The sequence below is a fragment of the Candoia aspera genome, chromosome 1, assembly GCF_035149785.1.
Source record: "Candoia aspera isolate rCanAsp1 chromosome 1, rCanAsp1.hap2, whole genome shotgun sequence".
Classification (NCBI taxonomy): domain Eukaryota; kingdom Metazoa; phylum Chordata; class Lepidosauria; order Squamata; family Boidae; genus Candoia; species Candoia aspera.
In genome coordinates, this window is record NC_086153.1 from 149,544,463 (window position 1) to 149,563,632 (window position 19,170).

Below are 19,170 nucleotides of genomic sequence, written 5' to 3' on the forward strand. Positions count from 1 at the left end.
CTATAAAAGTGAAAAAATGTCAATTTCTGCTTCTCCTAGAAGTCTTTAATGACCAGGTAAGAAATTATTGGCAGCAGGTTTAGTTGATCACAGACCCCACTATCATGTTGTCAGTTTCTTTATCGAATCTTAAGAACGGTGGATATTGACCAAACCTGGACTTCCTCAGCATATCTGCAAAATGTCAGGTTGAGGAAGGTCCTCATATTGTCCCAGATTTTGTTGGAAGCCATTATTAAAGCTTATATAATAAAAGAAGCTTTCTGGAAAAGTGTCCGCACGTAGTGGCAAAGGGAAGCTGTTATTCATTGCCCGGCTACAATTCTTTAAAGTGGCAATAAGCAGCTGATTAGTGATGAAGGAAAAGGGCCCATTGATCAGTAACCAGTTAAAGTTGTGGAAATGAATTAAATAGGTTGGGGAATTTGTGAACAGCTTCTGGGAGTTTCAAAAACATCTTGTGCAAAATATGTAGTAGTATGTTGGAATGGCACAGTATGGAACAAATGATGAACATTTCTAGACCTCATTAGGTCTGACAGTTTCTGAAAAAAGATCCTGGAGGGCCTTAATATAAGGCCTACTATAGATGAAACATGGGGGCGTGGAGGCTCAGCGGTTAAGACGCCAGGCTTGTCGACCAGAAGGTTGCAAGTTCGGCGGTTCGAGACCCAAGCGCCGCGTGACGGAGTGAGCTCCCGCACTTGTCCCAGCTCTTGCCAACCTAGCAATTGGAAAGCATGCGAATGCGAGTAGATAAATAGGTACCGCTTCAGCGGGAAGGTAACAGCGTTCCATGATGGTCGTGCTGACCACATGACCACAGAAGCGTCTTTGGACAACGCTGGCTCTTCGGCCATGAAACGGAGATGAGCACCGCCCCCTAGTGTCAGACACCACTAAACGGGAACCTTTACCTTTTACTTATAGATGAAACATACTATTACAGCTGGATAAAGAATATCTGTAAAATGTAGTGTTTCTTTTTAAAGAAATTAAAACATGCTTTTATGGTAGTACTGTTTCTCAAGTTTTTCCTATGCTTTTTAATACTATTGAGTTGATTATATATTTAATTACACATGTATTTATTTTACTTCCAGAAACAAGAGGAAAAAGGGGAAGAGAAAGAGACAATAGGGATGAACGTGACTATGATCAAGAGCAAAGTACCCCCAGAGATCACAGAGATGATCGAGAATCCCGGGATGGACGGGATCGAAGGGAAACCAGAGATAACAGAGAACGCAGGGATCCAAGAGAATCTCGGGACACTCGGGACTCACGGGACTCACGGGATACAAGGGATTGTAGTAGAGACAATAAAGAAAGTCGGGATCAGAGGGACTTACGTTCTACACGAGATGCACATGATTACAGAGACAGAGAGTGTCGAGAACATAAGAAAGAAGAGCAGTATTTGGAGGAAGCACGTAGCTATGGAAGAGCCCATGGCAGAGAAGATAGTTCCCGTGTTGAAACTCGGACGGACTCAAGAAGTGAAACGAGAAATGAATCCAGAACATCTGGAAGAAGTAGAGGGAGAGGTCCTGAATTAACAGACAAGGGTATAATACATGAAACAATAGGAATGTTACACTATTCATTACATAAACATACGTTTAATCAGTATGGTAGAAATGAATTACACGGCAACTAATTTCTTTCTATGACTTCACCAGATTTAGTCACCATTATCCATAATGCCAATGGATCCTCTATTTCTTAAAAACTATTCAATAATGTGGAAATGATGGTAATAAGTAATTATCACACAGGTTTCTGCTTTTCAATAAGAAAGAAAATTACCCTGTTCATCCTAAAGGAAGACTAATTGTTTAGTTACTTTTAGTCAGACACTGAGTGCCCTTGAGGTCTCATCTTTATTTTTCACTGATGAGAAACGGACCGTAGCTCTTGAAGTGACTAGGCAGGAGGGGTGTCTATGAATGCAGACTTGTTTACTGAAGCATAGATGCTCTTGAAAAGTGGTCTGAAGATTCGCCATTGCTTGAGAAGGTTTGTCTGCCAGGTGACTTTAAACCTTTCTGTTAGGGTTAAACATGGCTGCTCTTTTCATAGCAGTGGATTTTGTTTGGGTCTATGCTTGATTTGCTGAATCTGTGAAAGGCTTTTGATTCACCACAGGGTTTGATCTCGGCTCAGCTGATGACTTGCAAACTCACAGCTCTTGGGTTGCTTAGATTTCTACATACAGAACTCTGTAGTTTGAAATTGAAATTACTTGGAAAGGACAGAGCTTGTAAGCAAAAATTTCTTATAGTTATGGCGGATTTATATAACAAGTTATGAACGTGGGTCAGGAATAACATTTTAACTTGCCCAAGGGTATATTGGCAGTTCCCATACATAATTTAGAAATCCTTTTACAAAATGCAATTCTTTTAATAAATCTGTAGTATCTAAATGTGGCAACAGAGTCCCCTGATGGGAGGAGATGGGCAGGGAGAAAACAAATACGTACATGCATATGTAACAATTCTTTCGTGTTTTCTGTGTGTCTGTTTTCAGCAGGCAATCGAGGAACAAGAGGCTCTCAACTTGATAGCCATACTACTAGTAGCAGCTACCATGACAGCTGGGAATCGCGGAGCAGTTACCCCGATAGGGATCGCTATGAAAACCGCGAACATGCAAGAGATTCTTCTTTTGAGAGAAGACATGGAGAAAGGGATAAGCGTGACAATAGAGAGAGGGGTAGGTGCTCTTCAGGCTTTGTTTTTGACTGTTAGCTTATAGACTGATCCTTTCTAAAAGGGGATAGTACTAGAATAACATTAAAGGTGAACATATCTGTAGAAGCTGGGGCTCGTGCATGCCGCTCGTATGTGGCCAAAGCAACCAAACACAGAGTGGAACTGTGAGGAAGGGAGCATGTTGGACCTGACAAACCAAAGGGGCTTTTTCTCTGTAGAAAGAACGGGTAGCATGTTCTGTTATGGAAGAAGCAGTGTTGCACACTTAATGTGACAGGTGTAGGGTGGCACTGAAGAAGTTCCATTTCAGGTACTTCGTTGCCTGAAGTTCTCTCTCCAAAGTATACATTCTGTCCTGTGCAATTAGCTAAGGAGGGATGTGATTGTCACCACTTTTCTGTTGATTGATGTTAATTCAAATAAATTAATCTTGTATGCCTAATACAATAATGGAGATACTAGGCATTGAATTTAACAGCATCTGGAGGGCCACAAGTTACCATGGTATAATGGATTTTGTATCCTGATTTTTTATTGGCCTTCACAAGTAGCTTGCAGTGCTAGATTAAAAACCGTCTGTATAAAACAAAAGCAACCTAACCAGATAGAGCACAGCCTCATGCTTTCTTTGGCTGCACCTTTTATTTCTTCCCATAAGGCACTTAGCCCAGGACATTTAAGGGGGATTGCCCATGGTGAGGGGGGATTTATTGAATGTTATTAAAAAAACAGATTAGATCAGGTTATATTGCCAGAGTATAATACTGTAATGCTCCAAGAAGGGAAAAAAATATTAAATCATCATTAATAGATGTGACAGCTTTACCAATAATCTTTTCATTCTGATAGCAGACTAATTCATCATTTGGGTTTCACATTAACAAAGTTTAAATTGTTTCAGTTACTCATGAACTATGAGCCTTCACTGTCGGGGAATCTAGATTTCAGGAGACAACACTGACTTCATGAACTTCCATTACAAGCACTACTTGTTCATTTAGCCCAGTACTGTTACTGCGCAAACCTCCTAAATACTAGAAATTAGATGAGGGTTCCTTTTGCTGTACAGTAAAGCTGTAGTCTCCCCCCTCTGTGGATTCTGAATTCTTTATCATTATGGATACTCAGTGCAAAACATATCTTCAGAATTACTGATTTCATAACTGTTGCAGTGATTTGAAATTAAAGCATTAGTGTGCACAGATATTGGACAATGAATTAGATTATTAAATTGGAGCTAAAACCTGTTTATCGTTACAGATCAGAGGCAAAGCTCACCTATACGACACCAGGGAAGAAACGATGATATGGATCGTGATGAAAGACTAGAAGAACGAAGAGTAGACAGGAATGAAGATAGGAGGGATGAAAGACCTAGGGAGCGGGAAAGGGAAAGAGAGAGAGAAGCTGAACGTGATCGTGCCCGTGAGCGAGAACGAGAGCGAGAGCGAGAGAAGGACAGAGAACGCGAACGGGATAGGGACCATGACCGCGAACGGGAGCGAGAACGGGAAAGGGAGCGGGAAAGAGAACGGGAACGAGAAAGGGAAAGAGAACGGGGCCGGGAAAGAGATAAGGAAAGGGAACGACAAAGAGAGTGGGAGGACAAAGAGCGGGGAAGAGAAGAACGCCGGGACAAGAGAGAAGATGTCCGTGAAGAAAGGGCCACAAGAGATAGTCGCGAAGAGAGGAAATCAAAGTGAGTTTGTTTTTTAAAAAGAAAATAGATTATTATGCAGTGTGGGACAGTAAAAGGAATGAACAAGCTGTAGCCAATATTATCCAAGCAAACATTGACAGTTCATCTGTCTTTCTGTAAAGGTTTCTTAAAAGGAGTATTACTTAGTTTAATCAATACCTATGATGACCTTTAATTTAAATTTTGAAAGTTGGTATATAACAGTTCTGTTTGTATTTGTGCTAGAAGATGGATGAGATTCCTTAGAACTTAAGTGCCTAGAATTTAATGACTTACATTTTCTTTTTGTCAAATACAGAAAACGTCATAGAAATGAAAGTAGCCCCAGCCCTCGGAAATCCCCTAAACGCCGCCGTGAGCATTCGCCTGATAGTGATGGCTACAATAGTGGAGATGATCAAAGTGAGTGAAAGCATGTACTGGTTAGCACAGGGCTTCCCAAACTTTTTCCTTCATTACCCAAAACCGCTTACCAGAAAGTCCTTTTTACCCAATGTAGGTAAAACACTTGAAGTCAATTTAAATGTCCCTTTTGTGATTGGGTAATGGGATCAAGTGTCGTTACCCAAAGAAAATCCACTCTTACCCAATTTGGGGTAATTTATCCAGGCTTGGGAAGCACTGGATTAGCAGGAATTGGCCACACAGCCCCTATGGATACCACAGCACTCACCATGTCCTGAGATAGTGTCCACCAACCTTCAAAACCTGTGAGACTGGAGCCATTTCTAATTTACAAGTTTTCTGTTCTCACTTGAGATTTGGCGAGATTTTGACCATCTGTTTATTTATTGATTTGTTCAACTATAGTTTTTGGCACCTAGAACATCATATGAAATTGTGCAGTGGTATCTGCAGCTGGGAAACTGACTAAACTCTTGTATATAGGATAAGTAATTACAGATAGTCGTCACTTACTGGCGGTAATTGGGACCAGGAACTCCATCACTAAGCAACACGGTCGTAAGGCGCAACATCACATGACTATATCGACTTAACAGTGGCAGTCCTAATTGCCACTGTTAGGTGAATCCCACACAGTTGCAGCATCCCGCGGTCACATGATCACCATTTGTGACCTGCTACTGGCTTCCCCATTGACTTTGCTTGCCAGAAGCTGGCAATGAAGGTCGCAAAAGGTGGTCACGTGACCATGGGATGCTGCAGCCGTTGTAATTGCGAACCGGTTGCCAAGTGCCCAAATCAAGATGACATGACTGTGGGGAAGCTGCGACAGCTGTAACTGCGAGGACCAATCATAAGTTCAGCATTGTCATAACTTTGAACAGTCGCTGAATAAGTGGACATTAAATGAGGACTCCCCTTAGTGTCACTTTGCCAGCTAAGACCGAAGAAGATACAATGTAAACAAAGCTGCCTCTTTTTTGTACATGGCTGTCCTCTTTGCAGAGAATGTGTTTCTTAGATACGACAGATACCTTGCATTGTACGTGTCATAGTCTGGCCCACTTCCAGTATTTTGCCTCTTTCACATCGAGTGAATGTCTTTTGATATGGACAGTCTTTATAGTAATAAAGATAGATAGAAAACATCAGAACAGATAATACATACATTGGCTTAAAAATGTCACAGGAACTGATTTATTGATTCTGTCATTTATAGACTGCTGTGATCTGCATGGACTTTTAGCTGTTTACAACAGTAAAACAGTATTACTGTGGCTGGGTGACCTTGGGCCAGTCAGTCTCTCTCTCAGCCCAACTCACCGCACAGGGTTGTTGTTGTGGGGAAAATAGGAGGAGGAAGGAGTATGAGGTCTGTTCCCACCTTGAGTTATTTATAAAAATAGTAAAGGTGGGATGGATGGATGGATAGATAGATAAATAAAAACCAAGACAATGATACAATAATGCAGATTGCACACACTCATCTCCAAGTGGGGAAAAAAAATTTTTTAGTAGCTTCTGGAATGCTTCTGAGCTTTCATCCCACCTCAGTGGGGAAGCTTTTTCCCAACATAGTCGTCACAAGTGTAGACTAAGCTCCTGCCTCTGTAAACTTGCAGTTGTGGGAACTCTTGAAGATCTGGTTGGATAGCACGTATTGCACAAGTCAGTTCCATTTAGAGACGGTGGCCCTGGAGTACCACATAAGGCTTTATAGGCACGTAGAATTGCAACTATGACAACTAGTGCAGGATGTTTCATGGCTGTGTTGACTCCTGTTTGCTAGCAAGCAGGTTGCTGCATTTTGTGCCAATTGCAGTTTCTGGGTGATCATCAAAGGCAGCCCCGTGACAGCGCATTGCAGTAATTCAATTTTGTGATGACAAGTTCTTGAGTCACTGTTGTCAAGACCTTCTATTCCAAGTAGGGTTACAACTGGCACTCTGGTAGACATTGACAAACGCCCCCTTAGGCACAGCCTCCACCTCTATATCTACCAGTAGCTATGAGTCAGGACCTCCAAATCACAGACGACCTCCTTCAAGGGGAGTGCCACTCTGTCCAGTTATAACCAGAACTGGCAGAAAAACTTAAAAAAAGAAAAAGAAAAAGCAGCTCCATCTTGCTTGATTTCAGCCTCACCTGTTTTGTCCAGTCCAGGCCCTAACAGCCTATAGGCCTTGGTCAATATGTCCATGGCATTTCTTTTTCTTTTTTTCCCCAAGTAATTTTATTAAAGTTTATAATTACAATAGTACAAACTAATGCAAACTAAAAGAAAGATAGAAAAATAGAGCAAAAGGAACAAAGAGGAAAAAAAGGAAAGACATAAAGAATAGAAAGAAAAAAAACTGTAGTAAAGAAAAAGAAAATAAATATATAAAGAAGTGACTCACAACCTTTATCACAACAAATAGAAACAATTGTAACTTTTCACCTCCTCTGAAATTACAACAAATGATCTCTTCTTCCCATATCCCATCTCTTATTTATAAACCAATCTATGAAGCATTATCATTTCAGTCCTGGTGTCAGCAAAAGTCCATTAAGGGTTACCAGAAATAACAACCTGTTTTAACCTTGATCAAATAAAACAACTATATATTCCTTCCTTTTAATTCTAACAATCTTAATCTTTAGTCCATTCAAATAATATCCTAGAACTTGATTTCTTTTCATTTCTTCTTTGTCCCTTCTCATGAGATTCTTCAGAGCTTTAACACATCTCTTTTTAAGTCCAGTATAGAAAAATTATCCAGGTCACTCTCTTGGTTTATTGTTTGTATGTCACTTTTAATTATTAAAACGTCAGCCAGTTTCTTTTGTATGTCCAGTGTAACATCTTTTTCTGTGTTATTCTTGTAGCCTGTCATTTGTAAGGCTACTTTCAACTCAGTCTCTGTCTTGTCAGGTAAAACTTGTTCCTCTTCCATAACATCTTTTAGACATTATCTATCCTTAGAGTTAGATATCACTATTGACATCGTTAATATTAATTTCTGACTCCATTTTTCAAAAGTATCCTTCAATATTTTCAGTGTTAGAATATTTTGCGCCATTCTGTAACTCTTAGTCAAGCTTATGTGTACTTCTCCTTTAATTGATATCTTTAGCTCCCTCTAGTTTCCAGTTTTTAAAATCTTATGTTTTTTTTTTAATTCAAAGCAAAAGCATTTTCCCACACGAAGGATTCTTTGTAATTAATTCCAAAACCTTATTTCAAATTTATCTGGATCCTTAGTCTGTTTGTAGCTTTCTAAAATCAAAGTTTTAATCAACCTTTTGCTGTTTATTTCAAAAAAAAATTTTTTTTTGAGTTCTTAAGCTTGTAGTTAAAAATTTTTTTCATTAAGGATTGAAGGCAGACTCACCCAGTGTTTCGGACTTATCAATCCAAAGGTTTCTAATAGCTGAAAAGTAGATAATAAGCAATTTCCAAATGTGATTAGAAAAAGAAGTACACAAACTTAGTGTCCTTTTAAAGGTGCCGACTGTGGTTTGAGCAAGATGGCTATTCCCTCGTCTCCCAGTGCTGAAAACACCCTGGGGACAGCTGTCTTGTGATCTCCTCACGGGGAGCAACTGTCTGGAGCGCTTGTAGGCAATCTCCCATCTTCTCTTTATCTGGAGAGGTTCGAAGAGCCAGGCTACTCACTGGCTCTTCGTTCTTCACCGTGGTCACTGGCTCCACTTTCTGCAGAGCTGTCTTCAGTCTGCCATTTCTTCCTCCAGAAGTCCCACGTCCATGGTGTTTCTGAGCTGGGATGGAGATGTAAAAATGTGGATCATTAGCAAAGTGATGGTACTTCACCTTTTGCTCTTTGGTCAATAGTACTGAATGCTGCTAAGAGGTCTAATAAGACAAGAAGGGGTGCATTCTTGCATTCTTCCCTTCCAGGTAATGGCAAAAGTCATTGTCCACCAGAGTAACTAGTGCCATTTCCATCTCACACCCAGGTCTGAATCCAGACTAAAAGGAGCCTGGGTAATCAATTTCCTCTAGGGCAGCTGATTCCCCACCACTTTCTCAATAACCCCCCCCCCCATGGAAAGATTGGAAACTGGGCAGTAGTTTTCTAATATAATTGGATCCAGAGAAGGCTTCTTGATGAGGGGGCACTTCCCCACCTTCCTAAGGATAGCTAGAATCACCCTATCCCAAGGAACATTAACTACTTCCTGCACCCAAGTCTTCCCCACCTGGTGACTTGAAGAAGCCAAGAGGGGCATGGATTCAACTCGTAGTGGCAGAGGTCACATTAGAGAGCATCTTTTCCATTTTGACAGGATGCAAGGGAACTACTGGCCAGAAAGTGCTCAAGTGTCCTTTGGAATTCCTTTGGATCCACTTGGTGACTGGGACAATCTTAATATGTCCATCCATCTGTGGAACTTAAAGGCAGTAACAAATCTCAGCTGGGCCAGACCACTGCAAAGGTCTCAGTCTAATGTCTTCCATATCCAGATCATGCACTCTCCAACAAGACAAAACATTTGCCTGTGACACATTTTCATGAGCCTTCCCCTTCCTCTAACCTATCTTCAAGATATGGAGATTGAAGATCTCCAGGACTAGAAGACGGGGGAACTCCAAAATCCAGCAGCAAGGTCCAAGCACCAATTGTTGGTCTCCCATAGTCTGCAGTGGCTTGCCCAGCACCTCCAGCCATCTCTCTTTTGACCTATCACTATAGCAGCGACTCCTTCACCCCCTTTCAGGCCATACATTCCTCTACATGGCTAACAAGTTCACTGCCCCCGCCTAATATAACCCCACCACCCATAACCACATATAAACTCCCAACTTGTCTCCAGTCTGGGCTGATACGTGAGGAACTTAGCACATTTTTCTACCCTCCCCGCCCCGCAAAAGGCAGAAAGTCAGTGCAGAGGGAACAGAAAAGGGTATCCGAAGCATGCTGTCTCGGACTTCAGAAGGGAACTCCAGAGAACTCCCGTCATCCCTGAGATTTCCTTAGTCTTCACGTATGATCTTTCTACATATACTCTCAGAGGTCTGCTTTATCTTGTGGAATATAGTAATTTGCTGGTATTGCCACTGTTGAGAAGGCCAGAGTGTACTGTATTCCAGAAAATGAACGAATCAGTAGTGTTTAACAGCCTGATTTTAAAATCTTGATTGAAATTCATTTGGCTTTGGAGAGGAGGGATATATTTCTAGGAGGAGGAGAAGAATGTGTGGACATGCTGATGATTTTCCTACAAGTGACTTTCACGCCAAGCCTCCAATCTTGTATAATAATTTCCTCTTCTCATAATAGAAAGCATAGCTAGAATTTTTTCTTCTTCGCTGCAGGTTAAAAAAATACCCATAGATATAAAGGGCTTGTTCCAAAATGACGCGTCATGACACATTGTCTCCTTTATAGATGAAAAACGCCGTTTATTGAGTCAGGTTGTACGACCTCAAGAATCACGTTCGCTTAGTCCTTCGCACCTTTCAGAAGAGAAGCAGAGCCGGTGGAAAGACAGTGACAGAAAGCCAGAGCGAAAGGAGAGCTTGAGACATTATGAAGAAAGCGATTACAAAGAACGGGGTTCTTCTGGGGACAAACAGCGAGAGCAGAGAGAGGGCAACGAGAGTTCAAGGAGCAGGATCCCAGATACTGTAAGAGTTTCTGAAGAGCGTGAGGCTGTGGATCATATGCACGAAGACAAGAAGAAAGCCAAAATGCAGAAAAAAACAATAAAGAAAAAGAAAGACGACGATGGTGGGATCGAGCGCTATATCAGTGAGCCAGCAGCAGAGAAAACCCAAGTGTTTTCTCCCAAGAAAGGTCAGAAAAAGAAAAACGCTGAAAAGAAGCGCAAGAGATCCAAAGGAGATTCTGACGCTTCTGAGGAAGACGGTGGCCCTCATCAGAAAAAGAAAAAAGGCCCCAGGACGCCACCTGTAACCATGAGAGAAGAACTGGTGGAAGTGGTGCCTGAGAAATCGGCAGTAGTGGAAGTTCCCAAGAGGGAGGAGACAACTTTTAGTGACTGGTCAGATGAAGATGTTCCGGAGCGCGGAGAAACTGTTCTGGAAAGGGCTTCTGAGGAACCCCATAGAAATCGCCACCGTGCCCGAGGTGAAACCATGGAAGCTTCTCGCGTGGTGGAAGAAACCCCTCGCCTCCGGCCTGCCGAGCAGAAGCGCAGCAGCAGCCTGTGCAGCAACAGGAGCCATACGTCAAGTAGACTCCGATCACCCTCCAACGATTCTGCGCACCGCAGCGGAGATGACCAGGCTGCAGTGAAGAAGACCTTGCACAGCGTTTCCAGCGACAGAGACAGGAGGTGCCTTGAAATTGCTGGAGAGCGGAAGTCCAGAATCGATCAGCTGAAACGAGGGGTAGCCAGCCGTAGCACCTCTTCTGGTAATTTCAGTGGCATTGCTTTGTTTGCTCCCGTGCCACGTCCCTGGCCCTTCCTGAGACCCTTTCAACCCTCGGGAGGTCCAGAGCCTGGGCTGGCGGGTAGGACAGAAGCCCGAAGAGCCACTGTGAGGAGGGACTTGCTGCCATCCCTTTGTGCAGCTGTACGATGGCTAACCGTGTAAAATTGCTTTAGAAGGGGGTGGTAATAAATTGTCCAGGTATAATGTCATTCAAGCAGGGCTGGGCAACCTTCAACCTGTCTTTCCTTCTTCAGACCCTACAGTTAGGGTTTTTAGAAGTTCATTTGTTATTGGTAGCGTTTAAAAAACCCCTCTAGTCAGTAGCCCTGGTGGATCTATTTTAAGTGAGGGAGTTGGAAAAGAAAGGAAGTTAACTTGTCCTGTGTGCTTTGCTTCCTTGGCCCCCTTGCATGTGGTCATTGGGCTCTTAAAAAGCTACGCTTTGGGTCAGTCGAAACTTTTTCCAAAATTTTATTTTGGGGATGAGTGTGACTCAGATGAGAGAGGAAGGATGAAAAAGGATAAGAGTGTTTGTGGAATGGATACGTTTGTGTGTGAGGGAGGTGAAATGGGGATCTTGGAATTGGTACTGTTGGCTTCAACTCTGTCTGCCAGCGGTATGGTGTCCCTGGCAGATTTCCTGCAAGGGAGGGGACAGAAATTTCCCATTTGAAGTTACAAGGAAAATAGGGAAGGCAAAGGACTTGTTTCCAGATCAGCAAACCATGGTTTACTAACCTGAGGTTGTGCAATCTGATATAGATTTGTTGTCCTGCCAGGCCTTGCTTTGAAGTTCTGATTTTTTTCGAAATGAAAGCCTGATCATCTGTTTTGATGGGATTGGTTGTGTGTTCCAGATCGACAAGATTCGAGGAGCCACAGTTCAAGGCGAAGTTCTCCTGAATCTGATCGCCAGGGCCACTCCAGATCTGGGTCCTTTGACAGCAGAGAAAGAGTGCAGGACCGAGATCGTCATGAGCACGACCGTGATCGGGAGAGAGAGAGGCGAGATGGGAGGCAGAGAGATTGGGACCGAGATGCAGCTAAATCTGATTGGTTGAGGAGCAGAGACCGGGAAAGGATTCGAGAACGAGACAGACAGCGGGAAAAACGAAGAGATCTGGACCGTGAAAAAGAACGCCTGCTTCCTGACAATCTGGAAAGAGATAGAGGCGTTAGCGCTTCCTCTCAAGCAGAAATATCCAAGCACAGCGAGGCAAAAGCAAGTAAAGACCATCAGGCTTTTGAAGCCACTTCTCTGGACTCTTCCTCCCAGGAGAAGGAAAGGCAGGATAAAGACCTAGGCCCTTTGCCAGGATTTGAAGATGGAATTGAAGCTGAGAAAGTGGAAAACATAGACGGTAAAGTCATTTTGAAAATACAGCGCTGGCAGTTTTTCTGCTTTTAAACAACCTAAATGTTATTGGCATCATTTGGTAGCTCTTCCCCTTATTTGAATGTTCAGAATTTCAGGCTTCCTCATACAGTTTTTGAGCAGTATAGTTACCAGTAGACTCCAAATGAAGTAGGTTCTCTAGGAGAGCACAGTTAACTCTTTACTGCCACAACTTTTCCCAGTATGAATTATATTGTTGCCCTTTGTGAAAACTGATGATGGTGGGAAAAAAGAGACAGAAACAGGTCATGTGCTTACCTACCTCCTGTCCATTCTTCCCCAACTGATGGCAGTTTTGATGGGATGTTATGCTGCACAGAAAGGAAATGGATGGAAAAGATTAAACACAGAGTGCAGTTTCCCTGATCTGGCTCCAGACATGAACAACGTGCAGACCTAATTATGCCTTCTGCATCATCTCATTTGGCATGCCATTCCTGTTGGATCTGTAGAGTTTGAAAGAATAAGTGCATGTTGCAGCTTTTCTTTCTTTTTGTAGGTGGAGATGATGAAACAAAAATAGATGATATGCAGTCAATGGAATCTGGTGCTGGAGAATATGAGCCGATCAGTGACGATGAATTGGATGAAATTTTGGCAGGTGATGCTGAAAAAAGAGAGGATCAGCAAGATGAGGAGAAGATGCCGGGTAGGCATAGCGGAATAGTTTCCATCAGTTGCATTTGTATTAGGAAGTTATTTCCAAAATTACAGTTTCTGACTTGAGACACTGAAGCCAGCATAACCTATGCACAAAGGAAACAAATGGTCATGGTTTCATAATGTTATGCTGTTCCACTTCACCTGGCCCCAGGAAAGAGGAATTTGCTTACCAGTGCAAATCATTGGCAGTTCATTCCAAGAGCAGAGTAAAGATCAGATCAGTTTGGTATCTAGGTGGTAGGTAGAAATTACAGTTTTCTAGTTTGGATATCTGTGGGAAATTATGGCGTGGTTTAAGAAGTATTAGCACCAGAGCCAAGTCCATAAGAGGCGGGCCAACGGTTGTGCCTAAGAACAACTCTTCTTCCAGATTCCCCAATCAGTTTTGCTTGGATTAGGCTATGACACCTGAACCCTCTCATCTTGTACTTTTAGAGTAACATTTTAGAAATGGAGACAGGTCTGGTTTAGTGGTTCAGTCCTTGGGGGTTGTCCATTCTCCTTGAGAGATGGCAGGGCCTTTTCTTAATTGAAGAAGGCTGGCTGGTGTGGCCTAAGGAGCACCTCCCATTTCCTCCCTAGAGCACTTTCCTTTAGCTTCTGCAATGGTTGGAAGCAGCTAGTTGGTTTGCTGGCTCTACCCCAGAAAGCAGATTTGAAAGAAGACAAAGACAGCAGTAGCCCAAACAGGGAAAAGAAAAATCCTGGAAGTGTCCTAAGCCATCTCAAAGTGGGTCTCATCCCACTTTGGTTTTCCTTTGAAGGGGGCAGTGATTGCCTCAGAGTGAGAGCGACAACCGATTTTGCTTGCCTGCAGCCAGGAGACAGTTGCAACAGCCTCTGTGCCAGTCTGATGGGTGCTTTGGTATCTCAAAGAGGAAACATTTGCATTTTCTTATTCTACAGTTTCTGTCTCTTCTCCTCTTCGCTTTCATGTTGCTCATTTGCTTGAGTTACTGTACGCTCAAGTTCTCTGCTGCTTATTTAGAAAAAGGACTGAAATGACAAGTGAAAATATCTTACTTTTTGTATGCATTTGCAGATCCTGTGGATGTCATTGATGTAGACTGGTCTAGCCTGATGCCCAAGCAGCCAAAAGAGCCCCGAGAGCCCGGAGCCGCTCTTTTAAAATTTACTCCGGCTGCTGTTATGTTGAGAGTTGGCATTTCCAAGCAACTGGCTGGCCCTCCACTCTTCACAAAAATCAAAGAAACTTGTCAGAGAACTTTGGAGAAACCTAAAGGTAATTGATTTATTCCCAGCAGATCATGGAGAGAAGTTAGAAAACTTTAACGGTTCATATTAATTTTTGTTTTTGAGCACATGCCACTCTGAAAAGGCTACCTCTAATTGTGCAAGTCCCGTTTATAGATCTGATAGCAATGTGCTCACCAGGATGATGCGTACTGGTTTGTAAAGATCTTACTGAGTTGTTCTGTTGAAACAATTTTGCTGTGTCTCTGTATGAATAAAACCTCCCTTTCTCCATACTGGAGGTAGTCAAGCCGTTTGTGCCTCTTCCTTCATGGAGAAGGTGAGGAAGTGGGGTTGGGCTAGACTCAGGAAACTGGACTTTGTGAGAGGAAGTGGTGACTTCATATTATTCTGCAAAGTACTTTGTCAGTATTGGAGATCTGAATCACCATTTTAGAAGACTTTGGATATTATTATGATTATGATTATGCCTCTTTTTAGATGCAGAGAATCTTTTTGAACATGAATTTGGGGCCCTAAATATGGCTGCCCTACTGCGAAAGGAAGAGCGAGCCGGACTGCTGTGCAACCTGGGACCTTGTTGTAAAGCTCTTTGCTTTAGGAGGGATTCCGCAATCCGCAAGCAGCTCGTGAAAAATGAGAAGGCAAGTACCTGAAACATATTTTAACATTCAGTAACCTTTAACGCGGAAATCAATGCCTATATAGTCATCCAGTTACAGAGCTACAACGTATTTTCTCATTTACTTTTAAAGCTTTTTTCCCCCCTCTTTGTGAAAGCAGTATGAAGTTAATGAATGGATGGAAGTTAGAGACTTCTAAAAATGGGATTTATTTTTTTTGCATAAATTTATTACTGCCCATCTCCCTCGCAAGGAGGGACTCTGGGCAGTTTACAATGAAATATAACTTTGTTGAGCAGCTGTTGTCCCACTGAAATAATATTCATGGCCTTTCTGTGAAATCCATGACATTCAGAGGTGCTTTTAAATATTCTAAATATTCTAGCAAGCATAATCTTCCTCAAAATGTTCTCCCAGAATACCCTAGTGCTCGGGGCTCTGAGACAGGGCTAGAGAACCTGTCTGAGGAGATATGCCCCCTCAAGCTAGTGCTGCAGCCCTCAAAAACCCCTGCCTGATTTGCTGGTGAGAATTAGCAGTTCTGCTACATGTCAGAACCAATACTATTGGCTGCTAAATTTTGGCTGCAAGCTGCGTATGGCTGAACTACAACAATCAAGCCACTGTAGAATATTTTCTATATATTGTTTGTTTGTATCCGCCCTTCTGCCTAACCACAGGCCTGGAATTTATTTACATTTGCGTCCTCCTGTTCCCTGAGGAGCACAGTAACGTAAGTGGACCCAATCCACATGTTATTTCTCACAGCAGCAGCCCTGGGAGGTAGGCTGGCTTGAGAGAAAGTGACTGGCCTTAAATCACTCAGCAATTTCCATGATCCAGTGAGGACTTGAATCCCCAGTCTAGTAATAATCAGTAAAAATTATTTGTTTTTCATTTACTTGGGAAGCCTTTCCTGAATGCTTTGGCAGAATATTTTTCTGAAAAATAGATTTACATTTAATCTTATGAAAAAGGTGCTGATTCTTAATATTTGGAGTTTCCTTAGCTATCTGCAGAAGGCTTAAGATTGTTTCAGACATCTTTCATCTAGAGCTTTTGGTGCTGTGCCTCCAATAATCTGAGTGGCGTATGTATTTTTACCGGATAATAGATGCTGCTCCCAAAATGTGTGTTAGAATATCTGAACCTGTCGTGCAGCCATTGCTAATACACAGTCATATTCTACCCAACAGGGCACAACGAAACAAACCTACACAAATCCTCCAGTGGTGGACAATGAGTTACTACGGCTGAGCCTACGATTGTTTAGACGCAAGACTGTGCAGCAAGGGTCTGGACCAGATAAGGCAGAGGACACTAAACTTTCACAACCCTATGTTCCAGAAATGTGCCTGTCCTGAGCCAGAGTCTCCTGGCCACACAGTTGTGTTGTTTCACTGTTTGATAATATTGATGTTTTCGTCCTTATTCCCTTTAAGTATAATGGTGCCGGAAGAATGGAAATACTCTTTTAAATACTTGTGTGGATTCTGAGACAGAATGACAAGGAAAAGTATTTAGTACAAAACACAAAAACCATTTTGTCTGTTTCACTGCATGTTTTACAACATTGAGTTCTAACCGTGGATTTTATTTAATAACTCACTTGTGTTTAAGAACGTAAAAATGTCCATTTTTGGCTGTTTCATCACCTCCTATTAAATTTTTAAGAAGAAAACAGTTCTGATTTTTTTTTAAATTTCTTTTTTATCTTTTCCATAACATTTCCTCTGTAAGGTTACTGGCCAGTAAGATCAGTAAGCTGCTAATCTCTACCATCCAAAAGTAATCTTGAAAAATGCAATTTATGTTATCTACATGAAGTCTATTTTTTTTTAAGTATGAAGATGAGATAGATCCAGACACATGCTCAGTGGAATTTCTCAGATGCTAGAGGAAAGAGTGGGGTGATTATTTTTACTAGTTCTTCCTCCATGGCAGATCTTCATTGGATCCCAGAATGGCTACATCTGAAACTGACACTGTGTTTAATTTAGTTTCTGGTTAACATGCTTATTCGAAAAAAGTTCCGTGTGGAACTTATCTAGACATCCTCACCAAATGTTCTTGAAATGTATTATGCCATAATCTAAAAATGCAGAAGCTAATATTGTTGTATATATTCTTTTTGTTTATTTGGAAGTGCTGACTGTGTTATTTAGCTGCCTGTATTTTAGCTGTCGGCAATTGCCTCTCCAACCAAGGATGCTTTCTGTGATCGGCCAGTAAGAGGCACCCAAAAAGCATAGACCAGTTGGCAAGTTTAGCTGTGGGTGACATGTATCTTCAGTTTGCGTTTTAATTTGGCTTTATCCGAAACCATCCACAGAGACATTTTAAAATAGCTTCAGTGTGTGAACCATTCTGAAAATGAGGTGATTCTGTTTGGCTCATTTTATTTCTGCCTCTTCGTTTGTTTTCATTCTCTAAATATTCTATTCCATTATTGGTCCTTTTCTTTCTGTGTTCTTGGATAATTTGGGGGAGATTTTCCTCCTTGGGTTTTTTCTTAAGATTTGTTCCACCATCTGCAGTTTGCATTATAATTGCACCTCCTGCACATAGGTGGTGTAGTTTAGGCTGTTCTTTAATGGGCACTGGAAAGCTTGCACAGCAGGGGTGTCCAGCCTGCGGGCCACATGCGGCCCTGAACAGCTAGTAAAGCAGCCCCCAAACATCCCCTCGTTTTAATGTAAATGGCCATTTTGTCCCGTTTTTTAAAAAACTGCCTATCAGCATGCACATTAGGCAACCTATCAGCATTCAAGCATGGAGGGCAGAAAAAAGAGCCCAGGAGCGCAAGGGGCAATTGGCTCCCACCCGCAAGCGGCAGGAGATTCGAGGCAATAAAAGGCACTCCAGAGAAGAGCTGGTTGTCACAGACGACCGTTCTATCGAGCTCCCAGAACCAGCCCAAGCCTCTGCTCCGGAACCGCCTCAGAAGTCCTGCCCTGCCAACGTAACAGACCCCAGCCCGTCACTCTGCCTCATCGTCGTGCCAGAAACCGCTGCTGACCTGCACCTCACCGCTGCTGCCGCCAAGCCTGTCACCGGGTCTGGTCTTGCTGTCGCTGCCCCCCGGCTTGCTGCTGCTGCTTGTCTCCCTGCCACCGCCATCTCTGCGTCTGCTGCTGGCTTGCATCCTGCTGTTGCTGCCTCTGAGACTGCTGCCGCGTGGACTTCTGCTTCAGAGCCCGGCTGCAATTCCGTGCCGGTCCTAGTGCCTGCCTCTTGCCCTGCTGTGCCAGGGAAGCTCTGCTGCTGTGATGTATCAGCCTTCCAGATCAGCCTTGCTCTGCCTTGCCTCGCTGCTGTGAGATCCCAGCCTGACTGCCCCTGGCATTGGGAAGCAGCACCACAGGGACTGATACAGAATATTACTCAAGTTTAACCCCGTCCCGTTTTTGCATCCCAATGTCCCGTTTTTGTCTCAAGGAAATATAATCAACCTAATTTAGGGCTGATCCCTTTTGGCTAGAAAGGGATTGGCCCTCCTTTCCAGGGCTGCCTGCACTGCAGCTGTCCAGGGAGGCGATGCTGGGGAGGGGTCCCCACATGGGGAAGCCAGGGCGGGGGGCTGCCTGCCCAGCCCTCTCCTCCCAAAGGAGGGGGTTGGGAGACGCGGCACTGGAGGTCCCCTTCGGGGAGAAAGTGTGAAAGCGTGCATATCAAAAGTAGAAAAAAGGGGAACTAAGCCACATTGCACTTGACAAATTTAGCGCTTCTATGTGCCTGACATCTTGTTTGGTGCCAGAAAACAGCTTTTGCTGGATATTTAGCAGTCCAAATCAAGAAGTTTCAAGGGGACCCAATGATGTCAATACTATGGGTCTGATGTTGAAGGACAATTACACAATAAACATTTATCTGAGAGCAGCTGAAGTCTACGTTAATAGCAATAGTCTCTGTTTCCTTCAGTTCTCTTCCTGTTTCCTCTACATTTCTTACCAGGCCTAACCAATTAATAGCTAAGTAATTTATGATTTGGTTGCAACTAATAAATCCAAGATCCATTATGCCATGGATCATCAGGGCCCCTAGACTAT

The 19,170-nt window shown here is 42.8% G+C and overlaps 1 protein-coding gene across 3 annotated transcripts in view; it reads left to right on the forward strand.

The window, feature by feature from the left end:
• The window catches only part of ZC3H13 (zinc finger CCCH-type containing 13), a 45,333-nt gene extending 28,510 nt beyond the window's left edge, over window positions 1-16,823 (forward strand). For all 3 annotated transcript variants that reach the window (XM_063315530.1, XM_063315538.1, XM_063315547.1), the window contains 10 exons: window positions 1,104-1,568; window positions 2,536-2,718; window positions 3,978-4,416; window positions 4,715-4,818; window positions 10,215-11,204; window positions 12,082-12,585; window positions 13,120-13,269; window positions 14,326-14,526; window positions 14,979-15,150; window positions 16,326-16,823. In XM_063315530.1, the coding sequence (XP_063171600.1) occupies window positions 1,104-1,568; window positions 2,536-2,718; window positions 3,978-4,416; window positions 4,715-4,818; window positions 10,215-11,204; window positions 12,082-12,585; window positions 13,120-13,269; window positions 14,326-14,526; window positions 14,979-15,150; window positions 16,326-16,485 (3,368 nt within the window). In that variant the 3' untranslated portion in view covers window positions 16,486-16,823. The remainder of the gene's footprint in view (window positions 1-1,103; window positions 1,569-2,535; window positions 2,719-3,977; window positions 4,417-4,714; window positions 4,819-10,214; window positions 11,205-12,081; window positions 12,586-13,119; window positions 13,270-14,325; window positions 14,527-14,978; window positions 15,151-16,325) is intronic.
• The last annotated feature ends 2,347 nt before the right edge of the window (window positions 16,824-19,170 follow it).